At 41.5% G+C, this 24,743-nt stretch overlaps 1 protein-coding gene across 1 annotated transcript in view; it reads right to left on the bottom strand.

The window, feature by feature from the left end:
- Positions 1 to 16,465: 16,465 nt before the first annotated feature.
- The window catches only part of HS3ST2 (heparan sulfate-glucosamine 3-sulfotransferase 2), a 109,785-nt gene continuing 101,507 nt past the window's right edge, over positions 16,466 to 24,743 (bottom strand). Inside the window, exon 2 of the mRNA XM_065920322.1 lies at positions 16,466 to 17,291. Within this exon, the coding sequence (XP_065776394.1) occupies positions 16,673 to 17,291 (619 nt within the window). The 3' untranslated portion in view covers positions 16,466 to 16,672. The remainder of the gene's footprint in view (positions 17,292 to 24,743) is intronic.

Here is a 24,743-nt window from a genome sequence, read left to right as displayed (position 1 = left end):
TCTAGGGTGGTCTTCCTCACACTGACTAGAAGGTGGCCATACTTCCTCCTCACCCAGGAGTAGATAGAGGAAAGCCTGTTTTGCATTCCTCAATCAATTTGCCACTTCCCCAAACAACTATACCACTTCCCTGACACTTGCTATTGGTGACTCCGCATTAATCTGTGTCCTCGAATCTGGAGCAGGAGAACTCTAAGGACAGATTCTGATAGCAAAATGCCAAGGCGGTCCATTCCAAGAGCCTGTGCCCCTGGGTTGAAGGAACCAGGTACTGCCCACGGCTTTCTTCTGGATGGCTAGGGCTGCCAGGCCAAGTACTGTGGGCTTCAGTGTGTGCAAAGCAAGATGAGCAAACCTGAGGACTTGGGATACTTTCTTAGATGGGTTTGCTTTTGCGGGGAGGTTCCCAATCAGAAAAGTTGGCAGCTGCCCTATTTCTGTAGGGTCCAGGCTTTCTATCCGTGCTCAGTATAAAGAGACAGATCCAAAAACAGGTTTGGCAGAAGGAGGTGTCAAGACTCAGGGCTGGAGAAGACAGCACGGGTAAAGACAGGGCCACAGCTGGAAGCCACATTGAGAGAAGATAGAAGAGCAAGGAGATGGGAAATTTAATAATCACATTAAAAAATTAAACACCAGGCCCCAGTGGTTGTCGCTTTCCATCCGCTGAGATTCACAACACTTGACATCCAATTATAATTGTGGGTTCCTATAAAACAGCCCATTAACTGCAACTATAAATTACTACAGCTTGTGTGGAGTAGGCTGCTGGCTTAGTAGCTGATACTGAGGATTATGGAAATTATTAACAATCAACAGTGTCTCTCGGAGTCCTCCTGCTCTGGGGAAGATGTATAGACCCTGGAGGAAGGAAGACAGCTGCTGAGGAGTCTGGAATGACACATTCTGGCACAAAGGACAGCTGCCATTGTCTTTGATGGAGAGAGGGCATCTCTCTCCACTGCTCCTCAAGTTGCCATCTTATTCCCTCCTGAGGACCAGGGATGCAAGGACAGGGATGTATACCCCCATACCCACTTTCACATCCCCTTCCCACGCACACGCACACACATACACACACACACACACACACACACACACACACACACACACACACGCGCGCGCCGCGCGCGCGCGCATTGTGAAACTCCTGCCAACAGCTCCTCCTGCTAAAGGAAAAATCAACATACACCATGGATCCAAAGTACTTTAAAATTCTTCAAGAGCTTATTTCATTCTTCATTAGAGTGGGCATCCTCCCTCGCTCTTCCATTCTTCCCTCTCCTCTCGGGCAGCACTCCTCTCTGTGAGGGGCGGGCCAGCCAAGGCGCCTTGGGTGAGCTGTCTGGCCTTGTCCGCAAAGTGGACAGAACATGCTCAGCCCTGATGGAGTTTTCTGTAGTCTATCTGCATCCACTTACTATCTTGCAGGAACTCCCCAGAACTTCTTGCCTATTCTTTTTTCTAAGGTTACTACTGTGATTCTTACTATTTACCACTTCAGTGGAATTTGGGGAAGGAATAGAGAGATAAACATGTAGGTTAAATCCACCCTCTGGAAACTAGAAGTTATTCATTGCATTTTAAAATTAGATAAGTTTTTCTTTTTTTTAAGAATATGTAATATGAGTGACTGTTTTGCCAAATGTTTGACATATATTAATCTTTGACATTAATCTTTCTGAGAATTCTGTGAGGTGAGGACTACCATTAACAGCCTTTTTTACAGATGAGGAAACTAAGTCTTTTGGCTAAAACCAGTGTTTCTTTATTAACGTTTTTCTTTTTAAATAAAATGTAGTGCATTTTACATACAACCTTTGTTGTATGTAATTCAGTACAAAGGTTGAAGGTGGGAGGAGAAGAGGACGAGAGAGGATGAGATGTTTGGATGGCATCACCGACTCAATGGACATGAGTTTGAGTAAACTCTGGGAGTTGGTGATGGACAGGGAGGCCTGGCGGGCTGCAGTCCGTGGGGTCGCAGAATCAGACACGACTGAGCAACTGAACTGAACTGACTGAATGCCTTTTAAAATCACAAGAAAATATGAAATAAGAATAATTCTTTATTCTTGGCTTACATCTCAGCACAATCTTGATTTAAACTCTTGAATCTCAGTTTTTTTCTTCCCCCTCCCCCCCCGGTAATTTTGTTCTCCTTACACTTCTTTAGAGAGAGAAAGATCTTGTCCATTCCTGGGTTTTAAACAAAATAGATTCTGGCAGTGAGCTCACAAGATCCTTGTTTGATCTGTTTGTCTGAGACAAACGGGAGATGGGGAAACTTGTATTTCTGTAGTTTTTCCTTTGCTAGTTTGGGGCTTTGGTTGCCTGTGGTGAGTAGGAAGTGGATTTCTGGGAGTCAGCATTGCAGGAGAGAAGTTTCCTGCTGGGCAAAGCAGTTTCCTTTCTGAGTTTATTTTGGCAGCAGAAGTTAGTAGGGCACCGCCCTCTCCTCTAAGTGCCCTCATTAGGAGCTCAGGCTTGGCCTGCTGCCAGGGGACTCAGCTCCCGGGCCTGTGTCCTACCCTGCCCCCATCACCCTGAGCTGGGGTTCTTTGTGGAAATCCCACATTATGCTTGTTGCTTGGCAAGATTCCTGTTTCCTGGGACTGACCACCGCCACCACCCCCAACCCACTCATTTTTATTTATTTGCCTGTGATCATTTCAATTGAAATTTCTGAAGGAGTTAAAATCATGTGCTTAACTAATTATAATAAAAAATGCAAACTTAAATTTCCTTTTGAACAAGAAAGGGAACCGAAAGAATAAAACCCCAAATGTATATCTGGGCAGTGGAGTTTTGGATGATTTTTAGTTTTTCCCTTGGCAATTTTTCTGTTCTCAGTTGGGAATCTATTATTTTCACTTAATAGATTTTTAATCTTTCAATTTCAAAATTTCAAACATATGAAAAATAGCATAACAGATATTCATGCACCTGCCGTAGAAATTTAACAAATGCTAACATTTGCCCTATTTGCTGTAGATCTTTCTTTTTTACATTTCTTTCTTTTATAATCAAAGGCTTCACTTTAACAATCCAAGAAAGTTAACTCAGGCACTCTCTAAAGTTTTTTTGGAAATAGCTTTTTTCTTGACAGTGGAGAGGCAGCAAACACTGTCAATGGGAGGCCTGGTACCTGGCTGTCCGGGGACCCACATAAGATTCTGGGACACTACTGCTATTGCCCCAAGAGGGCAGTTAGGGGAGCAGACACAACTTTGATCCCTGGAAAGTTTTCTCCCAGTTCCAGAGTCTAGGGACCTCCACGCCTGCCTTACAGAGAGCCTGCCCACTCCAGGTGGGTTCTGCAGACTAATATCCCCTGGTGGTGCTTTTGCTTTTGTTGTTGTTATTGTTGTTTTGGGGAGGCAGAAAATCCTTAGTACTGTCTCTCTTTTTTAAAATTGTTTTTATTGAGATATAACTGTATTACAAAACCTACACGTGTTTAATTTACACAGTTTGATGAGTTTGGACGTACGCATATACCTTGATACCAGTCCCACCATCAAGGTGATAAACATATTCATCATCACCTCCAAAAGTTTCTTTGTGTCCCTTTGTGATCTACTATTATATTATTGTGGTATGAACACTTACCATGAGATTTATCCATTTAACAAAATTGAAAGTGCACAGTACCAGAGTGTTTACCAAATGCACTGTTATAGAGCACATCTCTAGACTTGTTCATCTTGCATAACTGAAACTTCATACCTGATGAGCAGTGACACCTTATTTCTCCCCTCCCCACTGGCAGAGTTTTAGAAGTGAAGAAATGCACTGTACTTCTCATATGTTCATGTACATAGGAGTCACCTGAAGATCGTGTTAACTGTGGATTCTGACCCAGCAGGTCTGAAGTGGGGCCTGAGAGTCTGCATTTCTGAGAGTTCCCAGGGAATTCTGATGGTTCTGGTCTGCAGAACTCACTCTGGGTAGCAGAGCCTCCAAGAACTTGGGGTAGTCCCCGGACTGAAGGAGGCCCTCCTGGTTATACACAGCTGGAATCTGTTCTCGTTGGCCGCAGCCAACGTTGTGCAGGTCTTTTTAACCTTTTGACTATCACCCTGCTCCTGAAGAAAATATCTGACCACAAGAATACCTTAGGTTTTGCTCTCAGTTTTGAGAGTCCCAAGTATTACAAATGATTATCATTAACTTTTTGAATAGAATCTGTCAAGGTAAATGCAAAGTGTAATCTATTCTAGCTGGAAAACCAAGATAAATTTCTTTGTCTCAAATCATTGTCCATTATTAGCATATCCCAAAGTGAGACGAATGCCTCATTGTTGGTATGTGAGAGAATTGTAGGTAGCGCATTGATAATTTTTCTTAATTTAAAATATTTGTTAGGATTTGAGGGAGCCAATAAAGTACAACCCTACTCTTTCCACCTGAATTCTTTTTTATTTTTTAGTTGAAGTATAGTTGGTTTATAATGTTTTGTTAGTCTCAGGTGTATAGCAAAGTGATTCAGTGTATATATGTATTCAAAGTGTGTATATGTATATATATATACACACATACATATTATTGTCCAGATTCTTTTCTCTTAGAGGTCATTATAAAATATTTAGTATAGTTTCCTTCACTATACAGTAGATCCTTGTTGGTTGTCTGTTTTATATATTGTAATGTATATATATGTAATGTATATATAATGTAATTATATATTGTAATATATCGAAATTTATCCCTCTCCTCCTTTACTCTCTGTAACCATCAGTTTGTTTTCTATGTCTGCGGGCCTGTTTCTGTTTTGTAAATAGGTTCATTTGTATCACTTTTATAGATTCCACATATAAGTGATATCCTATGACATTTGTCTTTCTCTGTCTGGCTTACTTCACTTAGTATAATAATGGATCCAACCATTCACTTGAATTCTGAGCCAACTGAGAAAAAAGATAGAGCACAAGGCAGATGAGAGATTACAATGACATTTTATTATGACAAAGGCTAAGCTGAAACCTGGTTTTGTTAGCTTCAAGCGTCCTTAATAACGCCCTCCCCACCTCGCTGGCATTGTGGGAAGCCTACCTCAGAGAAAGTGAGTCTGAAGAGCAGACCCACCTACCCAGATCACTGCCTGACTCCTGTTTGGGTGGAGAGGGGAGGATAAAGAGACAAAAACTAGGATTTTTGATTATTAGCTCCACTTACCCAACCAAGAAATGTGGACTGTACTCACCCACCAGGTAAATTCTCACCCTTCTGGGGAGAGGAGAAAGGATAGACAAGAATCTAGGAGTGTTTTGTAGAAATTCCTTCTCTTTTGAAATCAGAGAAATGGGGAAAAGACAATTGCTCATAGTAATGATTGTGCTTTTGTATTTTAATTAGAATTAGTGGAGCTGATTCTCCATGTATGATAAAAACATAAGATTTCCTTTGAAAATAAATTTAAATGAACATAAAGAAGATGATTAAAAGAGAAAGATTAAGATAATAATAGTACAGGTAATATGTGGCTATAGAAAAAATTGTATGGATGATTCTCAAATGTCTAAAATTTGGGAAACATTGGTCCAATTAATATTCCCTGAAATCTCAGTGCCACATTTCTTCTTCAAAAACTGCAGATCAGGGTCTCCCATTCTAATGTTCTCCTAAGGCAGCTTTAACTCAGTTATTTGATCATTGATCACAGTTTGACTCTGTTTCACTCAATAGAGAGTAGTTAGAACAAATAAACTAAGACCCTTGATATATTATTGACTTTGATTTCATATATATAAATCATTTATGGGTCAAGTCATATGATCTTAATAGTATTGATCCAAGGCTTTTAATTCTCTCTCCTCCTTCCTCCCTCCTTCTCTTCTTCTCCTCTTTCATTTTTTTCCCCCTAAATTCACTGTGAGAGAGAATAGCAAATTCTTGTTTTTTTAATGGCATAAAATAAGGCTGTGTTCTTCCAAAATTTGATGCAGTTTCTAGGTGAATTAGAAACATGGTCTATGGCCATAGGAAATAAGACCAGTATACTTTCATCCCCCTGGATGTCCAGGTTATAGTCATAGGTCCCAGGAGATAAGAGGCAACAGTCAAACCTGTAGGCTAAATGGTAACAGCTAGAATGAGCTAAATGTGAATTATGCCAAAAAGAAAACCTGCATTTGGCAAAAAAAAAAAAAAAAAAAAAAATTTGGCATCCAAATGGGAAATATTAAATTATCCTACTCAAAAGGTTCATTCACTCAGTTACCTGGGGGCCATTCTGCTGCTGAATTTTCCCAAAAGATTAATTGCTATACACTTGTACTCAAAATTGAAAGTGGTCTCCAAATATGTTTATATGAGGGGTGACAGCTCCTCCCACTAAAAAGTCTCTCTGAGAAGACGGATCATCTTATATTTGAGTCCTTATTATGTATCCAATTTAAAGGACATTCTCTAAATTACTGTATTTTGAACCATGAGGATACCTGAAGTGAGCTGATTCAGTGCTAATTTAGGATATTGTATAGGCCATTGGGTGGCCTTGGTAACAGAAAAGATAAAGAAATTTAACACTGACTCACATTATTTCTTGAGATGTGAACTCACAGTGCAAGTGTTGGGTGCAAACAAGATTATCTTAAATGAAATGTTGAGTGATCATGATGACAGGATCAGACTCCATGTGTCCTGGGAATGGGTGCATGGGACTGAGAGACCACCATAGCAGAGAAGTGTTAGATTAATTCAAATGAGGTCCTGATGCCAAAAATTAATGAGAAGAATTTAAATAGTATCATTTCATGAAGATACGAGAAGAGGAACAAAGCAGTATTTTGAATCCTTGTACCTGTCCAGATAATGTGATTTTAAATACATCTGAGGAAGTAAAATAATTGAGACATTACAAGTAGCTGGCTTACTATTTCCTCTAAATTTCTACAAATCTCTATTAGGTCGAACCATGTAAGACTGCCATTTTTGCTGGTGAGTGTTGGCATTTTCACATGGTTCAGCTTCACAAACTGAAGCTGGTGATACATATGAAAACGTATTATTGGGAACATGATGGGCCACCCAGACTGTGGGGTCACTTTATATGCAGGTATGTACCCTTCAAGGTGAAAGAGGGACTTTAGAATTTTTTTAACTGTGGAATCTTTAAGGTTAGGGCCATGACAATATTTTGGAGATTGACTGAATTTTTAATTAACTGAGGACCATTTAGGAAGACAAACTGTTGGCTTTGTCAGTAGTTATTTCAATAACACTTCATTTTTTAGAATAATACAAATTTTCGTTGTTTTTGTTATAAATGATCACTTTTGTTCACCATTTGCCCAATTTCTTTAATAGGAGTCTACTTTCACTTGAAGTCATAGAATACTTCTCTTGCGTAGGCTCACTAGTGACATCAGTGGTGCATCATTTGCCTGCAGCCAATGCCACAATCAGGTGACGGTTGCTCTAGGAAGAATAAAGTCATGATTTTTCCCTCTCAGGATTCGCCAGGCTTTATCCATCTGTTCATTGAGACTAGCTATCATTTGCATCAATGGAACCTTGATCCCCCACAGAATCCCCTTAATAGACTCATCATTCTTACTGTTTTGTGTTTACATCACTTTATGTAAGAAAGCGGCTTCCCTGGTGGCTCAGAGGGTAAAGAATATGCCTGCAATGTGGGAGACCTGGGTTCGATCCCTTGGTCAGGAAGATGCCCTAGAGGATGAAATGGCAATCCACTCCAATATCCTTGCCTGGAGAATTCCATGGACAGAGGAGCCTGGTGGACTACAGTCCATGGAGTAGCAAAGAGTCAGATATGACTGAGTGACTAACACATACTATCTAAGACAAATATGAGGATATTCCAGGAGTTACTGTAAAAATAATTATCAAGAATTTGTTCTGTTGACCACTAGCTCTCCCCCAGGAAATTGATTCTCTCTCCCTTGAGCTCACAACATTAGCTCATACAAAGTACATCACCCATCTGTTGTTCTCTTTGCCTTGCCTGTTCAGAAACTCAGAGCCATGTTTGAGCTCAATCATCATGGAACATTTATCACAAACATTTCTTGATATGATTCTATCTTTCTCTTGATAATTTAACTTCCGGCCTGGAATTTTATGTTGATCCTTGCAGCAACTTGACTCTCCAAAGTTAGTTTAATTTCCAAGGGAAGGCTTGGGTCAAATCCCAAGCGTTTGTTGCCACAGACAAAACACCCAGACTTACGCCAATCTTATCTTCATTTCTCAGATATTATTTTCCTGCACTTAAAGAATGTTAGCTAAAAGCCACCACATGTCTTTTCTTCATCCCCAGGTCTAACAGCCTTTGTTGATGTCAAGTTCTTCCTAAAAGATGATTTAAATTTTCATACTGCAGCATAAGTCTCTTCCTCACAAAGAGGGAATTGGAGTGAGAATTATAGATTTGAGTCCTGGCTGTGAGACCCTCGACAACTAGCTTAAAAAAATCTTTGGGTGTCAATTTCTTCCCTCTGCAAAGCAGGAATACAAATCTTAGTTATTATAAAGAGAAAATTATGTAAAGTATATGAAAGGACTTTGTGCCCTTAAACAAGTTTATAAGTCAGGTTAATATCATTCAAAGGCAGGAGAAAGATGAAGTCCTGTATAAATATCTTTGTTTCCCTGGATATTTTGCCTCTGCCATTTTATCTTCATGTCTCCATGTTACCTAGAGTCCCTTGCTGGACCTTTGCCCAAGGGCTCTGAGTGGCTACAGCCTCTGGAAAGAGGGTTCAAGACTCTGAAGGTGGCATCAGTTGCCTTGAAAAACACTTTGAGGAGCCTAGAATGGACCCCACTGGGACCAGGTTCATCTGGGTAGCGTGAACTACAGGGCTCATACTGGGCTCTGATAGAGCCAGATGCCCAGCATGGGAGGCCGGCCAGGTCAGGGGCTGAGGAGCTGCTGCAACCAGGCTGCAAATGCATCCTTTGTTTCAGGCTTAGCGGGGAAAAGAGCCCCTATCCAGAAGCCCAAGGGCAGGACTGCAGGCAAGAAGCCAGCTCCACTGCAGGGCTAAGTCAGCGTCAATCAGACTGGTGCTCCTCAGACAAGCTCTGGGCTGAGGTGTGCTGGGCGGGCCATGCCCACAAAGCATGTGTCAGTCAGCTGTGATCCAATTAGCCATGTGTCATCAATCATGTTGTGGTTAGACGTGGATCAGCCTGACACGTGTCAGTCACACAGACTCGTCTCCCATCCTTCAAGGGACAAAGGAGTGAAATAAGTGTCAGTCACACACATGCCCACTGGGTGTGCTTCTGCCAAACCCTCTGCAGAGTGAGGGAGGGGCCCAACCATGTGGCCCTAGCAAAAGGAAGGTGGATGTAGGAATTGAATAACTGCCAGCAGCTCTCCCATCCTCCCCTGCTTTTCTTTTGCCACCTTTCACTCATGGTCTTGTCCCTTCTCAGGCAGCCTGAGTGCGTGCGTGTGTGTGTGTGTGTGTGTGTGTGTGTGTGTGTGTGTGTGTGTGTGTGTGTGTGTGTGTGTATGCATGCATGCAGGGGTTGGATGCCAAGTGGGAAAGGCAACTAAAGGGAGTTGCCTCTTACTCAAGAGAGTGGGTTCTAAAGCTAACAAAGGCAGGGAAGCCAAATTGCCTGCAGAAATTTCCCCAGTCTAACACTACCACTTTTATCTTCCGTCATTGCTCTGGATTTGTTTATTTATCCACTTGGGCAATTAAGGCAGTAGTTGACTTGTTTTTGGGGACCATGGAGGGTGAGGAATAAATAATAATCTACATTAGCATCACTATCAGAGATGCAAAATGCTCACACGTGGTGATGGGCATGGAGGAGGATGGAGGGGACGGAAAATCCCAGCATCCTCTCATGGTCACTGTCATGAAGCAAGATGACAGATAGAATTGCTCACACTGTTTGAATCGCCTCTCCTCATCTCTCTCTGACAGAATATAATTGAATTTAGGTCAATTAAATACTTGTCTGACGTGACTGCCTCACATCATCAGATAAAGTGCAATCTAACTTGTTTTAGAGGTGTTGAAAATATCACAGTCCAGTGTCCCGAGCTCAGGTTTCATCCAGGCACTGGTGCATAACAAGAATCCAGGGCCCCTCATTTATTTTCTCAAGTGCTTCCTGGTTGGGCAGGCAGGGAATGAGAGATTTTATGGTGGTGGCATGCCAGAGCTAAGTGGGCAGCCCCTGGAGAGACGGTTCAGGACTGCATTGAATGATGTCACATCAGTAGCTTGTAATTGCCTCTGGTGGGTGCATTTACACCAGAGAAATTGGCAAATTCTACAAAGCAGATATTCCCCTCACTGCCTACCACGCTCCCTTCAGAGAACTGATCTACTAGCTGGAGATGCAGGCTGGGAGAAGTTGGTTCTGAAGACATTTGCCTTGAGAGGTCAAGTGCAAGAGATAGGGAGACAAACAGAAGGTCTCAAAGTGGGAGGTACTGGAAGATCGTTGTGGGAGATTTTCAAGACTTGTTGAAATATATCAGTAATCTAAGAGACAGATTTTTCAAATTGTTGGAGGCTATTGTTACAAAGACTGTTAATTGCCTTCTCAGTATCCATTCTCTTATTTTTCCTTAGTGTCAAAATCCTGGGTTGTCAGGGAGGCAATATATTTAGCTAACAGACTACATTTTCTAGGCTATTTTTCAGCTAACAGTAGTCCATGAGATGTAAGTATAAGTTCAGTTCAGTTCAGTTCAGTCACTCAGTCGTGTCCAACTCTTTGTGAATTGCAGCACGCCAGGCCTCCCTGTCTATCATTAACTCCCGGAGTTTACTCAAACTCATGTCGATCGAGTCAGTGATGGGTAGAATATCTAGGAAGTCTCCTCTGCTGCTGCTGCTGCTAAGTCACTTCAGTTGTGTCCGACTCTGTGCAACCCCATCCCTGGGATTCTCCAGGCAAGAACACTGGAGTGGGTTGCCATTTCCTTCTCCAATGTATAAAAGTGAAAAGTGAAAGTGAAGTCGCTCAGTCATGTACGACTCTTCGAGACCCCATAGACTGCAGCCTACCAGGCTCCTCTGTCTATGGGATTTTCCAGGCAAGAGTACTGGAGTGGGGTGCCATTGCCTTCTCCAAGGAAATCTCAGTTGGGGTTGAATTGATTAGCAGGAGTGTTTTTCTAACTTTCTTTTTCCCTTCTTTCTGACTGAAACAGAGATGTGATGACTGGAGCACCAGCATCCATCTTGGACTATGAGGATGCAGGCCAATGGACTAAGGGTGATGTATTAGACAGAAGCCATCTGAATCCCTGTTGACAGAGCTGCTGTACTAGGACCAAACTGTTCAACTCCAGACTTCTTTAATTTGAGAAAATAAATCCCTAATTTATTTAAGCTATTGTTGTCAATAAAAAGCAGTCAGGCATATAATTCCTAAATGGCACGGTCATATTTCCATTTCATTCTGACCTGTTTTGGAGGCTGAGGTGTATGTTTTCTTTCTTCCTTCCTTCCTCCCTCTCCCTTTCTTTCCTTCCTTCTTTTCTTGTTTCTCCCAAATGATAAAAGCAGTATGTTCTCCTTATTTATCAGGAAGCCAATTTTATCAAGAGCCAAATTCATTGCTCAACTGTGAGAGGCTCCTTGGGGCATCTATTTATCCACCTGCATTGGTTCTTTGGCTCTCCAGGGCTGGGCAATGGGAGGTGGAGGGAGAGGGAGAGAGGACATTTTGTCCCCCATAGAAGGCATCCAAGAAGACGAGTGGCTCATCTTATTCTGGAAAAAGAGTGGCTTTGCATTTCTGCCCTTAGTATTGGGTAGACAGGTGTGGGGTCCACTCTGAATTTGTGGAAAAACTGAGACTAGCCCTTGAACTGGGATGTGGTGTGGAAAGGCCTAGGGTCCAATGCAGTGACTGGAATTTAGCCCAGTGCCCTTAATCCTTGTTTTTGGTTGTCCTGACCTAGAAAAACAGGTTCCCACAGCATTTCAGACTGGCATATAACATTCTTCTCCAAAGGATGACTTCCTCAGCGTTCTTTAAGACATGGCTCCACTGCTACTTCCTCCAGGGAAGTCCTCATCCATTTCCCTGTGCCCTCATCACATAGCTTCAGCTTATTATATTATAGGGTTTATAATATAATAATATAATTATATGTTATTATAGTTTATGTGACTCTCATCCTCATTAGTCTGGGAGCTCCGAGGAGGAAACGGGAACAAAAGTTCACACAATTGTGTATCCTCAGTGTCTGCCTAAATTGTTCAGTAAATATTTGCAGAACAAAAGAAATCCCATTGATTCCTTTTTTTTTTTTTTTTATTTCATCCAGTAGGTGATTTGAGGACCAGACCCCATAATGTCCTTCTTGTTCCTGGGAGATGTAATGTCATTACAGCTGTGGAGTCTAATAAACGAGCTGAGCTTTATTCAAGAGGTGGTGAGATTTTATAATTGGAGATGGAGCAGGAAGGGGATCCATGTTCTTTCTCATGAAGTCCTTACTGACTGTGATAACGCCACCCTCCATTTTGCATTCTTTCCAATTATTTCACGGGACTCACTCACTCACCCATCTCTCTTGAGAGGAATGCCTGGGTTGACTCTTATCTCTACACTTGTGTGAACTTGACTTTCTTCACTTTGTTCAGCCTCAGTTTCCTCACCTCAAAGATAGGAGTAATGTCAATATCAGTTACCACTTTTGAATGTGATTCTCAAACTTCACATGAATTGACATGTCTAATCCTCATAAAACCGCTATGATGTTGGTACCATTATTAGCACCTCTGTTTCACAGATGGGCAAACTGGCACAGTGAGCATCAAATAACTTGCCCAAGATCCCAGAGTAAGGGAGAAGTGAGTTAGAGCCAGAACTCAGACAGTCCCTGCTCTTAACCATCACACCCATCTGTCCAGTATTTGCTACAATTTGAAACAAGATTTGCTTTGTAGGGTTGATAAGACATGGAAGGCACTGCAATCACATGAGATGTTCACTTTTAGTTAGCCTGCCATCAGCTTCCCTGAACCAACAACCTCCAGGGCACAACTGGAGGCTTCCCAACGAAGACTCCTTGCTATGGCAGTTAAACATTAAAAATATTTTTTTAATTGAAGGATAATTGCTTTATAGAATTTTGTGGTTTTCTGTCATATGCCAATAAGAATAAGTACACCATGTCCCCTCCCTCCCGGACCTCCCGCCCATCTCTCTCCCCACCCCACCCTTCAGCCCCCGTTTGAGTTCCCTGAGCAAATTCCCACTGGCTACCTATTTTACATATGGTCTTGTAAATTTCTATGTTACTCTCTCCATTCATCTCCCCTTCTCCCTCCTCCCCTCCCCCATGTACATAGGTCTGGTCTCTGTATCTGTTTCTCTATTGCTGCCCTAAAAATAAATTCGCTATGGTGGTTTTGTGTCAGGAGGTTCTCTTTTGGGTGATCTCCAATGACTTCCACACTCCTGCCATGCTAGTGGAATGAGCCATTGTGAATTGTGGGCTCTAAGATGGAAGGAACCTGATTCTCTGGTATTTTGGAATTACCGTGCACCCTGTACTGTTAGTGAGAGAGAAACATGCTTCACACACACACACACACGCACAGGCCTGGAGGAGCCTTCTTTGTTTCAGATTTGAATAGCCAGACTTCATCTATTTAAACCGCACTAATTTGGAGCTTGTGCAAGTTTGCCCTCAGGCAGCCTGGGTAAAAGGATATATTTGCACTGGATTAAAAATCAGAGTTTGCAGAACAGACCCATGTCTGTTCTAGTATTTTCAAGGTACTTAAAAATCTTTTATTTGGATATGATGATTGATACATTAATTACAATAGATTCTGATCTATTCATTAATACTTAGAGGCTACTTGGTCTGGGAGGTCTGAGAATGCTTGTAATGCAAAGGAATAAAGCTGCATTTGTGCATTCAAAATTCAGAAATTTCATTAATTCTAATTCCTGATCAGGATAAACAAGCAAATTTCACAGTTTCTTGGGTGTTTCCTCTGGGTCCCAGTGTAATTCTGTCTCTTTCTGGCTACAACCTTGGCCAGGATCACAGGACACCAGATACTTTTGTAGGGGAATGTACAAGGGCAATTCATTAACATCCATATACAACTCATTCTTCTTCTGGTCCCCAGAGGTTCAATGCCCAGTTTCTGGGTGGTGGTAGCTCCCACTGACCTCTGTCCCTCTTCTCCATGCCCATGGGGGATGCTTGGAACCATGGATTACTGGCACCATATTCTCAGTCATTTGATTTTCCTAAGTCATTTCCTAAGACGCTTGGGGTAGAAAAACAGAGCTAATATCTCAGGCTTTTGTAAGTCTTGTAAGTCAGACTCATTTTCAGGAGACTTCCATGATGTCTGACAGAGCAGACAAAGGGCAGAGCGGCCCCTGGAGGTTCAGCGATCCTTCCCAGCTACCCGTGGGTCCTGTGGAACTATTTGGCAAGTGTCCCAGAAGTCCAGTTCCACGGGACATTCCTGTCCATGTCACCAGACTCCCAGCATCCATCCAGCCACTTACACATTCATCCCTCAAACATTTGCCGTGTGCCTACTGCGTATCAGCAAGATGCAGTCTTGACTCTCAGGGAGTTCAGGGTCTAGGATCAAGACAGGCATTTATACAAGTAATGATACTCTAGTGTGATAAAAGCTAGAACTGAGATGTATACAAAATACCAAGTGCAGAAGAGCAAGCAGATAATTCAGCTTGGTTGAGGAGGAAGGCTGCACAAATATCAAGCCAGAGACACTTGAGTGAAGTCTTATGGGAGCAGGGGTTTCCATTAGCTGGAGATGCCCGGGGGCAAGCAAGGCATGGATACAAAAAATGTCAAGAAAAGCCACAGTTCTGTAAGATTGGAGCAGAGGGTGAGGAGGGAGAAGAAGGTAATCCCCAAGCTGCCATTGGCGTTGTCCCAAGCACCATGCTGGAGGATTCAGACTTTATTCTGAGGCCATGGTACATACTCAAAGCAGGCCTGTGAACTCAAATGCCTTACAGGGGTCACTGTGAGGCATTAGAATGCCTTACATGATGATGAGGGGGTCCAGTTGGGGACTGAAAAATCGAGGAGTGCAGGTCTGATCCAAGGTGGCAGTCTTAAAGCACAGGCGTAGCTGGCCAAGTCTCCACGTCACACTGAGTGAAGTAAGCTGAACAGAGAAAGACAAATATCATGTGATATTGCTTATATGTGGAATCTAAAAAATGGTACAGATGAACTTATTTACAAAACAGAAGTAGAGTCACAGATGCAGAAAACGATCTTATGGTTACTGGGGGAAATGACAGGGGGAGAGATAAATTGTGAGATTGGGAGTGACATATATATTGACATATATACACTACTATATGTAAAATAAAGGACCTACTGTATAGTACAGGGAACTCTATTCAAATACTCTGTAATGACCTATATGGGGAAAAAATCTAAAAAAGGAGTGGGCATATATATATATATATACACCCACATATATATATGATTCATTTTGCTGTAGAGTAGAAATGAACACAACACTGTAAATCAACTACACTCCAATAAAAAAATTTTTTTAAAGAAGCTGGAAATCCATATTTTATATGAATACTCCCAAGTTCGTAATGGGGGAAATTATTTCAAAATGTCAAGCTGGCCAAGCAAAAACATGTCTGATGTCCTGTCAGCCTCTAGTTTGGCTTCACTTCAGATGTAAAACTTACGCGGAGAGCTGACACCATCAGACTGTGTTTCAGGAAGAGGATGCCCCCACAGGTCTCCCCAGCCTTTGTCAGCAAGAACCTCTTCTCCTTCCCCCACCTCCTTGCTTCTCCTCTCACTGCCCTCCCACACCATCCCCAGCACAGCCCCACCTTGCTGGGAGGAACTGGAAGAATGAGCCATGTCCCAGGCCTGACTCAGAGAAAAGCCCAGCCACAAGGACACGAGAGAGCCGTGTTTATTTCACATGGACAAGCATGATTCCATTGCATGCTGAACATGAAAGCTCGCGTGAGGAAAGTACCCGTAACAGCAGAATTATGTGCTTTTGTCCACAGGGAGCAGGGAGGATCACAGGGTGTTTTTCAAAGACAGTTCCCCTTCAAGCAGCGTTGAAACCACAGGCTTTGAAATCACTGGTTTATTTCATCAGCAAAGGGTCTGTCTCCTAAGGGTGGCCAGGGGGAACACTTCCAGCTCCACAATCTCTGCACGAGCTGCTAAGGTCAGGAGGACGAGGTTGGTCCCCATCCATCACCCAGGGCGGCTCCAGAGAGTTAAGCTCAGAAGGGAGGTACATGCCACTCGGAATTAACAAGCCTGCTCCAGGGTGGATGGTGACGGGACAGACTGCTTTGTTCATAGCAACAGAACCATCACCACTTATAATATGTATCTATAATCAGAAGATCTGTGCTTCCTAAAACAATTTCCCAAGGCCTCTTACGGGCTGAAAGGAAACTATTAGGAACTGACTGGACATGCCAGAAATAGATCAACTTTGCCTGGACAGACTGGGGAGAACTAGTGGCAGGGACCCCCCCCCACACACACACACATTGGTCTCCTGGCCTTTAGCTGGGCTTCCCCATTCCAAGAGAATGGAACCCAAGAGGGCAAGAGGGGCTGGAGCCTGGATTCACTGAGGGAAGAGGGTCAGAGGCTTTCAGGGCAAACCTCATGGAAGAGACTAGCGGAAGAGCCCTGAATCTCCTTGGCTCATTCCCACCTAAAGTCCTGCCCAACAGTTTCATAAAATTTAATATTATATGGTCTATAAAATTCCCGGAGTTGGTCTATCACTTCAGGGTCGATCTGTACATGAGTTCTGCCTTTGGATTTGCCCAGGCATCGAGGCAAGAGGCTCGATTCTGTTTTTTTCAAGCAAGGGAATCCTTTGGTCTTGTTGAAATAGAAGTGCTTGTCCGTGATGAGCCTCTTGATGCCCAGGAAGTCCTGGACGCGCCCCATCTCGCCGGCCGGGTCGGTGATGAGCCGCTCACCGCTGACGAAGTGGATCTGAGCCAACGGGAAGTAACGCAGCCAGCTCTCCAGGTGCAGCGCGTACATGCCGATGCGGATGGCGTTCCAGGACACGTCCACCAGGCCCAGCGTGCGGTTGCGGAACGAGAGGCCCTCGAACGTAGGGATGTCCGGCTTCTTGGAGAGCGTCTGGGTGTAATCCGAGATGGCACGGGTCACAGGGTTCCGTACAACCACGATCAGCTTGGTGTCTCGGGACATGTTGAAGATCCGGCGAGGAGCCTCTTGAGTGACAAAATAGCTGGGAGTCTTTTCCAGTGTGATCTGACTCTCGAGGGTCCGAGGCATGAGGCTCCTGTGGGGCAGAAATGCATATGATCAGCCAAAGCTATTCTGAGGGCCCCCGGGAGATCACTTCCCTCCACCCAGCTCCCCTGGGGAACCCCACCTTCTCCTCTGTGACATTTGAGCCTCGCCTGTTCTCATCTGATGAAGCACCTGTTTTAACTCTTGTTGACCCTTTTTTCAAAGTCTTTAACTGTTTAAGACAAGAACCAATCTAAATGTCCATCAGTATGGGTTAGATACATGATGGAATAGCCAATTAATACAGTTGGGTAGATCTGTGTGTACTGTTATGGAATGATTTCCAAGATTTAGTGCTTAAATGAAAAAAGGCAAGACACAGCTTGTTTATCTGGGGAAAGATACCAAGAAACCAATAAAAGTAATTGCTTATGGGGAGGGGCCTTGAGTGGGAGCAGAGCAGGGAGGTCAGGGATAAATGAGAATTACTTTTTATTGTGTAATCTTTTACACTGCTTGAAATCTTTATTGTGTTTATTACATATTCAAAAAAAATACAAAGGAAGCCACTGAATATTGTTCTGGCATAAGATACCTCTCCAAATATATTAAGAAAGTCTTTTGGGGAGAGGAAAGGCATGTTTTGTAGGAATAGCATGTGTTTTTGAAACCGAGTTCTGATGTCTTTTCCTGCTGAAATATATCTGAAATATATCCGTGGTAAAAGACTGAGGAAGCACAGAATTTCAGGTGCCAGGAGGGGCTCAGTTGGAAGCCCAGTAATGCAACCTCTTGCTGTCTTCTTAATTTCCTGGTTCTGCTTAAGGTTTAAGGGAGGATGGTGGGACAAGCTGATGTCTCCTTCTCAAGGGTATCTCTTTCAGGTCCTCGTGAAACGGAACACCTCTGGCTCCCAGTTGCTACTTCTTTCGGGAAGGTTGTGTTTTATCCTTAACTAGTTTTTCTTATATAGTGAAGAATAGAGGAACCTGGCATACTGCAGTTCATGGGGCTGCAAAGAGTCGGACACATGACTTAGTGAGTGAACAATGACAGCAAAGTTTTTCTTAATCCTGGCTGCACATTAGATCACCCAATTAAAGAAAAAAAGAAAAAAGGAAGGTGGTTCTTTTGAGGTGCTAGCCTGCCATCTTCTTGATCAGTTGGCCCCCGAATAAAGTCTCTTTCTTGCCTCAGCCCCTCATCTCTCAGATTCACTGGCCTGTCGTGCAGCGAGCAGAGCAAGCTTGGACTCAATATCAATTTGGCTTAGCCAGCCAGAAGACTTGCTGCTCGTGGCTAACTGATCCTGATCAAGGAATATTGGGGCAAGTCCCTAGCAGCAGCTGGGACCATTTGTCCTGAGATTCTTTCCTTCAAGATTCCCTGCAGTGGCCTGGCTGCCCCCCAGCACTGGGCAGCTGAGAAAAGGAACAGGTAAACGTCTACCAGTTGACAGACTCGGATTTTGTTTGTAGAGATTCATTAACAACAAACCCAGCCCTGCTGAGATAGGTGTTCTGTAATCTCTTCAGAAACTTGATAGCTTCCAACTCAGTTCAAAACTGAGTAAGCATCCAGGCGGAGAACAAGATGGCAGAGGAGTAGGTGGACATGGAGTGCATCTCTCTCCACAGATGCATCAGGAATACACCTTCAGACACAGAAGTACATGCAGAATACCAACTGAGCACAGACAGGGGTACCCAACCAGCAGAAAATAATAATATGGACTCACGCAAAACTCAAGCTCAAGCCCTGAGCCTTTGGAGTGGGAGCACTGACTCCAAGACCCTAGACTACGAGAGAACTAACCGTAGGGGGTATCAGATAATGAGAACTCACACACAGGAAACCACTGGAATACAAGACCTGGCATCACCCAACCACCAGTAGCACCCTATGCAGGATGCTGCATCCAAACAACAAACAAAACAAAAATATAAACCCAATCATCAGCAGACAGGATTACCACTTCACTCACCCTTGCCCATCAGAGGAAAAACAAACAAACAAACAAAAACTCAGCACAAATCTCACCCTATGTATAGCTTACACAAACCACTGAACCAACCTTAGGAGGGCAGAAACAAAAAAGAAGAAATAATTCAACCTTGAAGCCTGGGAAAAGGAGACCTCAAACACAATAAGGTAAAAAAAAAAAAAAAAAAAAAATGAAAAAGCAGAGAAATACTACACAAGTGAAGGAACAAACTAGTCCAAATTAATGAAGAGGAAATAGGCAAACTACCTGAAAAAGAATTCAGAATAATGATAGTAAAGATGATAAAAAACCTTGACAAAAAAATGGAGAAAATGCAAGAATCAATTAACAAAGACCTAGAAGAACTAAATAATAAACATGCAGAGACAAATAACACAATTACTGAAATTAAAAATATTCTAGAAGGAATCAATAGCACAATATCTGAGGCAGAAGAGTCAATCAGTGAGCTGGAAGATAAAATGGTGGAAATAACTTCTGAAGAGCAGAATAAAGTAAAAAGAATGAAAAGAACTGAACCTCTGGGACAATATCAAATGCACCAACATTTGAAATATAGGGAGGGGTTCCAGAAGAAGAGAAAAAGAGAGGGTATGAGAAAATTTTTGAAGTGATTATAGTTGAAAATTTCCCAAATATGGAAAAGGAAATAGTCAATCAATCCAAGAGGCGCAAAGAGTCCCTTACAGGATAAAACCAAGGAGAAACATACCAAGGCACATACTAATCAAATTAACAAAGACTAAACACAAAGAAAGAATATTAAAAGCAGCAAGGGAGAAGCAATAAGTAACTACAAGGGAAACCCCATAGGCTTAACAGTTGATGTTTCAGCAGAAACTCTGCAGGCCAGAAGAGAATGGCAGGATATATTTAAAGTACTGAAAGGGAAAAATCTACAGCCAAGCTTACTGTACCCAGAAAGGATCTCATTCAAAACTGATGGAGAAATAAAAAGCTTTTCAGACAAGCAAAAGTTAAGCGAATTCAGTATTATCAAACCAGCTTTACAACAAATGTTAAAGGGACTTCTATAGTCAAGAAATACAAGAGAAGAAAAAAGATCTACAAAATCAACTCCAAACAATTAAGAAAATGGCAATAGGAACATATGTATCAATAATTACTTTAAATGTAAATGGATTAAATGTTCCAACCAAAAGACACAGACTGGCTGAATGGATATAAAAACAAGACCCATATATATACTGTCTACCAGAAACCCACTTCAGATCTCAAGACACATATAGACTGAAAGTGAGAGGATGGAAAAATATATCCCGTGCAAATGAGAAGCAAAGGAAAGCTAGAGTAGTAATCGTCATATCAGACAAAACAGACCTTAAAATAAAGAAGATTACAAGAGATAAGGAAAGACACTACATAATGATCAAGGGATCAACCCAAGAGGAAGACATAACAATTGTAAATATTTATGCACCCAACATAGGAGCACCTCAATACATAAGACAACACTAAAAGACATAAAAGGAGAGATTGACAGTAACACAATAATAGTAGGAAACTTTAACACCACACTCACAGCAATGGACAGATCATCGAAACCAAAAATTAATAAGGAAACACAAGTCTTAAATGATACATTAGATGAGATGGATCTCATTGATGTCTTCAGGACATTCCATCCAAATGCAGAAGAATACACCTTCTTCTCAAGTGCACGTGGAACATTCTCCAGGATAGACCACATGGGTCACAAATCAAACCTCAGTAAACTTAAGAAAATTGAAATAGTATCAAGCATTTTCTCCAACCACAATGCTATGAGAATAGATATCAATTACAAGAAAAAACTGTAAGAAACACAAATGCATGGAGATTAAACAACACGTTTCTAAATAACCAACAGGTTACTGAAGAAATCAAAAGGGAAATCAAAAAATTTCTAGAAACAAATGACAATGAAAACATGACAACTCAAAACCTATGGGATGCAGCAAAGCAGTCCTAAGAGGGAAGTTTATAGCAATACAATCCTACCTCAAGAAACAAGAAAAACATTGACTAGACAACCTAACTTTACACCTAAAACAATTGGAAAAAGAAGGACAAAAACCCCCCAAAATTAATACAAAGAAAGAAATCATAAAGATCTGAGCAGAAATAAATGAAAAAGAAATGAAAGAAACAAAAGTAAAGATTAATAAAACTAAAAGCTGGTTCTTTGAGAAGATAAACAAAACTGACAAACCTTTAGCTAGACTCATCAAGAAAGAAAGAGAAAAGAATCAAGTCAACAAAATTAGAAATGAAAAAGGAGAGCTTACAACAGACAAGGCAGAAATACAAAGGATTAAAAGAGACTACTATAAACAACTATATGGCAATAAAATGGATAACCTGAAATAAATGGACAGATTCTTAGAAAAGTTCAATCTTTCTAGACTGAACTGAGAAGAAATAGAAATTATGAACAATCCAATTACAAGCACTGAAATTGAAGCTGTGATCAAAAATCTCCCAAAAAACAAAAGCCAAGGAACAGATGGTTTCACAGGAGAATTCTATCAAACATTTAGAGAAGAGCTAATGCCTATCCTTCTAAAACTCTTCCAAAAAAATTCAGAGGAAGGAACACTCCCAAGCTCATTCTGCAAGGCCACTATCACCCTGATACCAAAACCAGACAAAGACAACACAAAAAAAGAAAACTACAGGCCAATATCACTGATGAACACAGATGTAAAAATCCTCAACAAGATTCTAGCAAACAGAATTAAGCAACACATCAAAAAGCTCATACACCATGATCAAGTTGGGTTTACTTCAGGAATGCAAGGATTCTTCAATATATGCAAATCAATTAATGTGACACATTATATTAACAAACTGAAAGATAAAAACCATATGATAATCTCAATAGATGCAGAAAAAGCCTTTGACAAAATTCAGCACCCGTTTTTATGATTAAAACTCTTCAAAAAATCGGCTTGGAAGGAACCTACCTCAATATAGTAAAGGCCATATCTGATAAACCTACAGGAAACATTATTCTCAAAGGTGAAAAACTGAAAGCATTCCCCCTTAAGATCAGGAACAAGACAAGGGTGTTCACTTCCACCAATATTATTCAACTTAGTTCGGGAAGTCCTAGCTACAGCAATCAGAGAAGAAAAAGAAATAAAAAGAACTCAGATTGGAAAAAAAGAAGTAAAACTGTCACTGTTTGCAGATGACATGATACTGTACATAGAAAACCCTAAAGATAGTATCAGAAAATTACTAGAGCTAATCAGTGGATTTAGTAAAGTTGCAGGATACAAAATCAATACATAGAAATCACTTGTATTTCTATATACTAACAATGAAAAATCAGAACGAGAAATTAAGGAATCAATCCCATTTACAATAGCAACAAAAAGAAGTTAAATATCTAGGAATAAATTTACCTAAGGAGACAAAAGAACTGCACACAGAAAATTATAAGACATTGATGAAAGAAATCAAAGATGACATAAAAAGATGGAGAGATATTCCACGTTCCTGGGTAGGATGAATCAATATTGTGAAAATGACTACACTACCAAATGCAATCTACAGATTCAGTGTAATCCCTATCAAATTACAAATGGCATTTTTTACAGAACTAGAACAAAAAAATTCACAATTCATATGGAAATACAAAAGACCCCAAATAGCCAAAGCAGTCTTGAGAAAGAAGAATGAAGCTGGAGGAATCAACCTTCCTGACCTCAGATTATACTACAAAACTACAGTCATGAAGACAGTATGGTACTGGCACAAAAACAGAAACATATACTAATGGAACAAGATAGAAAGCCCAGAAATAAACCCATGCACCCAAGGGTACCTTGTTTCTGACAAAGGAGGCAAGACTATACAATGGGGCAAAGGCAGCCTCTTCAATAAGCAGTGCTGGGAAAACTGGACAGTTATGTGTAGAAGAATGAAATTAGAACACTTCCTAACACCATACACAAAGAGAAACTCAAAATGGATTAAAGACCTAAATGTAAGACCAGAAACTATAAGACCCTTAGATGAAAACATAGGCAGATACTTGATGACATAAAGCAAGATCCTCTATGACACACCTCCTAGAGTAATGTAAATAAAAACAAAAGTAAACAAGTGGGACCTGATTAAACTCAAAACCTTTTGCACAGGAAAGGAAACTATAAGCAAGGTGAAAAGACAACCCTCAGAAGGGGAGAAAATAATAGCAAATGAAACTGACAAAGGATTAATTTCCAAAATATACAAGCAGCTCATACAACTGAATGCCAGAAAAACAAACAACCCAATCAAAAAGTGGGAGAAAGACCTAAACAGACATTTCTCCAAAGAAGACATACAGATGGCTGACAAACACATGAAAAGATGCTCAACATCTTTCATTAATAGAGAAATGCAAATCAAAACTACAATGAGATATCACTTCACACCTGTGTGAATGGCCATCATCAAAAAGTCTGCAAACAATAAATGCTGGAAAGGGTGTGGAGAAAAGGGAATGCTCTTACACTGTAGGTGGGAATGTAAATTGATACAGCCACTACAGAAGACAGTATGACGATTTCTTAAAAAACTAGGAATAAAACCACCATATGACCCAGCAATCTCACTCCTAGGCTTATACCTGAGGAAACCAAAATTGAAAAAGACACATGTATTCCATTGTTCACTGAAGCACTATTTACAATAACTAGAACATGGAAGCAACCTAGATGTCCACTGACAGATGAATGGGTAAAGAAGCTGTGGTACATATACACAATGGAATATTCAGTTCAGTTCAGTCACTCAGTCATGTCCGACTCTTTGTGACCCCATGGACTGCAGCACGCCAGGCCTCCCTGTCCATCACCAACTCCCGTAGTTCACCCAAACCCATGTCCATTGAGTCGGTGACGCCATCCAACCTTCTCATCCTCTGTCGTCCCCTTCTCCTCCTGCCCTCAATCTTTCCCAGCATCAGGGTCTTTTCAAATGAGTAAGTTCTTTGCATCAGGTGGCCTCAGCCATAAAAAGGAACATATTTGAGTCAGTTCTGATGAAGTGGATGAACCTAGGACCTATTATACAGAGTGAAGTGAGTAGAAAGAGGAAGATAAATATCATATTCTAATGCACATATATGGAATCTAGAAAAATGTTACTGAAGGCTTTAATTACAGGGCAGCAATAGAGAAACAGACATAGAAAACAGACTGATGGATATGAGGAGAGGGGAGAAGAGGGTGAGATGTATGGAAAGAGTAACATGGAAACTTATATAACCATATGTAAAATAGATAGCCAATGGTAATTTGCTGTATGGCTCAGGAAACTCAAACAGGGGCTCTGTATCAACCTAGAGGGGTGGGATGGGGAAGGAGTTGGGAGGGAGGTTCAGAAGGGAGGAGATATATGTATACCTATGACTGATTCATGTTGAGGTTTGACAGAAAATGACAAAATTCTGTAAAGCAATTTTTCTTCAATAAGAAAAAATACACAGATGTCTGAGCCCTA

The sequence above is a fragment of the Muntiacus reevesi genome, chromosome 2 (genome assembly GCF_963930625.1).
Source record: "Muntiacus reevesi chromosome 2, mMunRee1.1, whole genome shotgun sequence".
Lineage (NCBI taxonomy): Eukaryota > Metazoa > Chordata > Mammalia > Artiodactyla > Cervidae > Muntiacus > Muntiacus reevesi.
The sequence above is the reverse complement of the archived record's forward strand: the minus strand, read 5'-3'. Positions and strand labels throughout refer to the sequence as shown.